This window comes from Palaemon carinicauda, chromosome 37, assembly GCF_036898095.1.
Source record: "Palaemon carinicauda isolate YSFRI2023 chromosome 37, ASM3689809v2, whole genome shotgun sequence".
Lineage (NCBI taxonomy): Eukaryota > Metazoa > Arthropoda > Malacostraca > Decapoda > Palaemonidae > Palaemon > Palaemon carinicauda.
Window position 1 is genome coordinate 7,362,224 of NC_090761.1, and position 7,047 is coordinate 7,369,270.

Sequence of the window (7,047 nt, forward strand, 5' to 3'; positions counted from 1 at the left end):
CTTCACGTTACATAATCCTCAGCCATGTAGGCCTGAGTCTTCCAACTCTTGTAGTGCCTTGTGGATCCCACATGAAAGTTTGGTTTACTAATCTCTCTTGGGGAGTGCAAAGAGCATGCCCAAACCATCTACATCTACCGCTCACCATGATCTCATCCACATATGGCATTCCAGTAATCTCTTACAGTTTCTTTCCTAATTCTGTCCTGCCATTCAACTCCCATTATTTTTCTGAGGACTTTGTTCTTAAATCTACAAAATCTATGTTTACTTACAAAGTACTTTATTTTCATTTTGCTCGAAAATAATTAATGTGGAAATACAACATTTTATAAGCGATACCGAATTCATTATTCATGATACAAACAATAGTTTGACCGACTTGCTTTCATTATTGGCGATATTACATATATTCTTATGACTTCAAATCATGAGATGTATACTTCATCATAAACAACATATTTGCTTTTTCTATTTAGTTTATAGTGGGAGTTTGCTTGTAGCGTTGATATTAAAAACAACCTTCTTGCAACTGGACACTGAATTTTTTTTATTTAGATTAAAGATATACATTCTCTCTCTCTCTCTCTCTCTCTCTCTCTCTCTCTCTCTCTCTCTCTCTCTCTCTCTCTCTCTCTCTCTCTCTCTCTCTCTCTCTCTCAATACACTATATAGCTGATCCAAATAGTCTTGAAACTAAATAACATTTAGACTTATTATTTATTGTATTTAGATTCTTACTGATGGTCTCAAGCATATTACATATAGCTCAGTACCTTTAGAGTTGATAAACATCTGATATGTTATGTTATCAAACCTTTAATTGATATATCTTCGAAGTAAATGATTAAATAGATACATGTATGTATGTATATATATATATATATATATATATATATATATATATATATATATATATATATATATCAGTTACTTCAGTTAGATAGGCACTGTTCATCATAGTAATCTGGCTATCCTTTGATGAATCTAGTAAATGAATCCTCTTAGAGGCCCTTTGCGTCAATAGGCGTAGGAGATGATGATGATGATGATGATGATATATGCAGTATATATATATAATATATATATAATATATATACAAATATACATATATACTGTATATATATGCGTGTGTATGCATGTATGAATATATGTACACGCACTCATATATATATATATATATATATATATATATATATATATATATACATACATATATATTGCTTGTATGTTTAAATTTGTGTGTATACAGTATGTATGTACATATGTATGTGTCTATATATAGCTGTGTATATATCCATTGTCATGAAAATATCTACGAATCAAAATATAACTAAACTATTAAAGTGATTAGATAAATAAAAAAGAAACCACACAAAATCTGCTTAATATGTCCCTAGACGATCCTGGGAATACTGAAGTGCTACCTCTTGTCATTCCCTCAGTCTGACATCTCTGTCACGTTGCGCTAATGGCCTTGGTTGGTGAATTGGTCTGTCCATGTTGGTATTATAATTAACTAGAGCTGATGAATGATTAATGGTGAATGACATTCTCTTTAAATAAGCGCCAACAACCACACTCCGTCTTGACAGTAATGATCTAACTAATTATCACAATTAGGCAACACTGACTATTCCTTTTTTTTCTTTCTCCTTTGGTTATCTTTATTATTATTTCAAGTACGGATTTAGATGGGTGTTTATTCAGAATATCATACAGTCATATTAATATAAATAAATACAATATTTTTATCTGCTTTTATTCACACATCCCTCGGCTATTTCGTGTTTAGGATTTCATATTTTCATATATTTCACAAATATACCTAAGCGCGCATATATATATATATATATATATATATATATATATATATATATATATATATATATATATATATATATATATATGTGTGTGTGTGTGTGTGTATATTTGTGTGTATATGTATATATTTACACACGTTTGTGTGTGCACATGCATATGTATTATTGATATCTCTGTGCGTACGTGTATATATATGTATATATATATATATATATATATATATATATATATATATATATATATAGATGGATAGATAGATAGATAGATAGATAGATAGAATTTATATATATATATATATATATATATATATATATATATATAAAATTTATATATATATGTGTGTGTGCGTGTATGTATATGTGTGTGTGTGATATTGAGGGTTGTTAATGCAATCATATACACAAACCTGCACATGTATAAAAAGAGCACTGTGTATAATTTTACACACGTGTATATTAAAGTAATAGCATCAACATATAAACTGAGAACCGAAAAATTCTTCTTGAATTCTTACTTAATGCAGTTGATGATGTAAAGAGTGACTTAGTATACATTGAATTTCCATCAACCTTCATTATTCTTTGGTTTACTAAAAGCTATATATTAGGTAACATTAGTGCAACTGAGGTTACTGCTGTCCGGTAATACTTATTTCAGTACATTGCATATCATATTTTGAATAAGTGACTCAGAATATTTTTACTCCTTTTCATAGATACATTTCTTGTTGATATGATAAAAATTTACCGTAAGAAAATGGTAAAAATCCTTGCATAAATGTTGCCAGGCATTTACCGTTTTAAAACGGTATATTGACGTAAAGGAGTGATATTACAGCGACTAACCCGTAAAAGATAATAATAAAGTAATTAAAATTACGGTCGCCTGTATTTTACTTAAATGCGCCTGAGAACAGTATTTCACTTAGAATTTCCGATTGAAATTATGTTCTTTTAACAATTTATATAATTGAATTATCATCTTTCATCATTTTCCATAGCTCTTACCTCGAGTAGTATAAATTGGCAAAGACGTTAATACTTGAAATTCTATTTCGGACAACCACGTAGATTCTTCGTTGTGGAGAATTCTGAAGAGAAACACAGTAATGATAGTACGAAGGACTACTTATGTTATCCATTCGCTTCATGCACTTTCCCGGTGTCACGGTTGTCTCTGTTTTATTTATCTCTTAGTATTTCCGTCGCCAAATATCGCAGATTTCGTAACGGAGAGAGATCCAAACACACTGTTTTATTAATGGCAATCACATCGATATCAGTAATTAATACCTCCGGTACGGATTACTCTTAATGTATTATTAATCCAGCGTAGCCAGAGAAATTCTATCAAGCTGGTTAGGGCAATGTTAATTCTGCTATTGCAACACTAATGTTAATCATAGTGTTATACATGAGCCATCCATCACATAACATATAATTAAAATGGGCGTGGGAGAACCGTGGAGTTTATTTCCCATGTCCATTATGGAGGCGTAATTAAATCTATCAAAATCAGCAATTACAGAACAAAGGAAAGACTTGTATGTTTGTGGTTTAGATGTTTAGATTGACTAATAATTTCTTTGAACTTGTAAAAGGAATCATCTTGTAGTAAGGACAATATCAGACAACAGGGTACCTCGTGCTCTTTCAGACGAAATGATTATAATCCTGTTTTTTCATAAACAACAGTAGAGTATCTCTCTCTCTCTCTCTCTCTCTCTCTCTCTCTCTCTCTCTCTCTCTCTCTCTCTCTCTCTCTCTCTCTCTCTCTCCATGAATTTAGGTACGAGTTCATTTTATATGAATTGAAATATTAAATTCAAGAAATGAGAAATGCCGTTATAGCAAGAAATTTCAGGATAAACCTTAATAAATCTATTATAACTATAATATTTACTCAAGTTAGTATCAGTTTACTCGCTAACGTATATCTCATTCATTAACAGCCAGTAATGCAGGATTTTTTACACCTATTCAGTTCCTCGAAGTGAACAAATTACATTTGGAACATGAGAAGTCACTCGAAGAACCTTATCCTGAAGCGAGCCATTGCGAAATCAAGTAAGTTAAAGGGGCAACGGAAAAGCTATTTTATTTTAATAAGTATTTAATTAGATAGTCCTACCAGTAGAAACTTATGCGTCAAAAAACTTGGAGCCTTACTAAAGCTTTAGAACATAAGCTAATTTTAACTCAGAGTTATGGAAAGAATAATGATCAGATTAACACTAAGAGAAAGAAAAAGAGCAAATTAAAGTAGAGAATACTCTTATATCTAAGACAAAGAAATTGAGATGGGCAGGACATATAAAATAAAAATGACAGATAATAGGTGGACAAAAAGAATAACAGAATGAGTCCCTAGAGATTGTAAACGAAGCAGGGAAAGTAAGAGAAGACTATGGATTGACGACCTAAGAAAACATGCTGGTATAGACTGGCATAGACCATGAACAGACGAGAGTGGAAGGACATGTCTGAGGCGTTAATCATATATTGTACTAGTAACGGCTGGTGATGATGATGATAATGATGATGAGGTAATATTTATGAACATTTTTAAAGTCTGAGGAATAGGTTCGGATCCTCGACTTGAAGAAGCACATTATTATTATTATTATTATTATTTATTATTATTATTATTATTATTATTATTATTATTATTATTATTATTATTATTATTATTATTATCATCATCATTTTTTTATTATTATTATTACTTGCTAAGCTACAACCCTAGCTGGAAAGGCGGGATGCTATAAGCCCAGTGACCGAACAGGGAAAATAGCCCATTGAGGAAAGGAATAAAGGAAAAATAAAATATTTTAAGAACAGTAACAACATTAAGATAAATGTTTCCTATATAAACTACAAAAACTCAACAAAACAGGAGAAACAGAAATTAGATAGAATAGTGTGCCTTGTGGTACCATCAAGCAAGAGAACTCTAACCCAAGACAGTGGAAGACCCTGGTACAGAGGCTATGGCACTCCCCAAGACTAGAGAAAATGGTTTGATTTTGGATTGTCCGTCTCCTAGAAGAGCTGCTTACCATGGCTAAAGAGTCTTCTACTTTTGCCAAGAGGAAAGTAGCCACTGAGCAATTACAGTGCAGTAATTAACCCCTTGGTGAAGAAGAATTGTTTGGTAATCTCAGTGTTTTCAGGTGTATGAGGACAGACGAGAATGTGTTAAGAATAGATATGACTATCGGTATATGCGTAGGCAAAGGGAAAGTGAACCGTAACCAGAGAGAAGGATCCAATGTAGTACTGTCTAGCTAGTCAAATAACCCCATAACTCTCTACTGGTAGTATCTCAACAGGTGCCTGGTGCCCAATAATAGAGTGCCCAAGGTAGAGTGAATTTTATATCAAGAACTATTTTTTGTCCCGTGCGTTAATGACAAATTTCCATACTCTGATCAGATCATTATTATCCACCAATGTAGTTTAATGTTTTTTTCTGGAAACACTAGCAGGTGTAATTGGTTATACACATTTGTATACGAATATCTGTTTTTGTGAAAATATAATTATCTGGTATCCCTAACCACGTCTTTTCTAATGTACCCAAAATCTTTGGAGTTCATGTGGACATATAAGAACATAAAATAAACATATGCATGTATGCATATATATATATATATATATATATATATATATATATATATATATATGTGTGTGTGTGTGTGTGTGTGTGTGTGTATACATATGAATGTGTGTGCGTATGTGCATGTGTATGAAACTATAGTCATTTTTTTATCAAATGGTAATATCAATTTTAATCCGTTGTTTGGTTATATGACCTTTAATCCAAATGATTCGCCCTTATATACATATTATACTAATTATCCCTCGAAGACATTTCTTAATTAAACGCTACCATGCATGCGAAAGTACTGTATGTAATTATTCGTACATATATTTGATCCCACGTTTTAGTGTTTTCGCTAAAAGTGACCTTCCCGTTTATACAGAGCTCTTATCATTGTGAGTATTGTACAGTTCACAATTAAATTGTCCTTGTATACATCTGAAAGTATTTTCAAGTACGAGATCGGGTGAAGACGTCTAAGTTATCAAACAATTCTTCGCTAAAGAGTTTAACTACTGCACTATAATTTTTCAGTGGCCACTTTCCTCTTGATAAGGGGAGAGGAGACCCTTTAGCTATGGTAAACAGCTCTTCTTGGAGAAGGACACTCCAGCATCAAACCATTGTTCTCTAGTCTTGGGTAGTGCCATAACCTCTGTATCATGGTCTTCCACTGTCTTGGGTTAGAGTTCTCTTGCTTGTGGGTACACTCGGGTAAACTATTCTATCTCAATTATCTTCCTCTTGTTGTTTTGAAGTTTTTATAGTTTATACATGAAAGTTTTATTTTAATGTTATTGTTCTTAAACTTCTCTTGTAGTCTATTTCTTTATTTCTTTTCTAACTAGGGTTGTAGCTTAGGATGTAATAATAGTAATAGCAATATTACTCATATCTTATTGCTCAAGGCTCTGACAGAACAAAAGTAGCCCAGTGAAGAAAGGAAACAAATTAAGCACACAAGAAGTAATGAAAAATTTAGATTAATTATGATAGTAAGTTTTTTAATAAACAACCATACCCTATGCTATCAACCATATCTATTGGAATATACAATCACCCCCCCCCTCTCTCTCTCTCTCTCTCTCTCTCTCTCTCTCTCTCTCTCTCTCTCTCTCCCTGTATATATATACGTGTGTGCGTTTGTGTATGTGTTTGTTTTTATACTGTATATGGAAAGGGGAATCTCATTGCCCAAATCCCTCTACACATTAGTTCATCCTTGAACCATTATGGTTTGCATCCAACATGTTTTTCCAGCCTTAGAACCGTTTAGTTTTTGCGTTACCCCCATCCTCAATCCCTTTACCCCCCCCCCCCCCCCCTCATGACGACCACAACTGACCCTGCAATTCCCTAGACGAGCCTTTCTTTTCCACCTCTCCCACGCGCTCCCCAGAATTCGCACTTTCTTCTCCAATTTAGAAGAGGCTTTGGCAATCGCCTGTACTAACCCGGGCGTAGCCGCTACCGTTGCTCGTCAAATTCGGCAACCATCATTGCAGAAAATGCTTTTTCCTCGTGATGATTTGCAACCATTATTTTCCTTTCACCCCCAATACATGACTTCATTAGCCCACTTCTTCTTCTTCTACTTTTTCCTTTAGCTTGATGGCCCCT

At 33.1% G+C, this 7,047-nt stretch overlaps 1 protein-coding gene across 1 annotated transcript in view; it reads left to right on the forward strand.

The window, feature by feature from the left end:
* The window catches only part of LOC137629191 (barH-like 2 homeobox protein), a 97,493-nt gene that overhangs the window by 9,168 nt on the left and 81,278 nt on the right, over nt 1-7,047 (forward strand). The window contains exon 2 of the mRNA XM_068360452.1: nt 3,776-3,890. Coding sequence (XP_068216553.1) covers nt 3,776-3,890 — 115 coding nt within the window. The remainder of the gene's footprint in view (nt 1-3,775; nt 3,891-7,047) is intronic.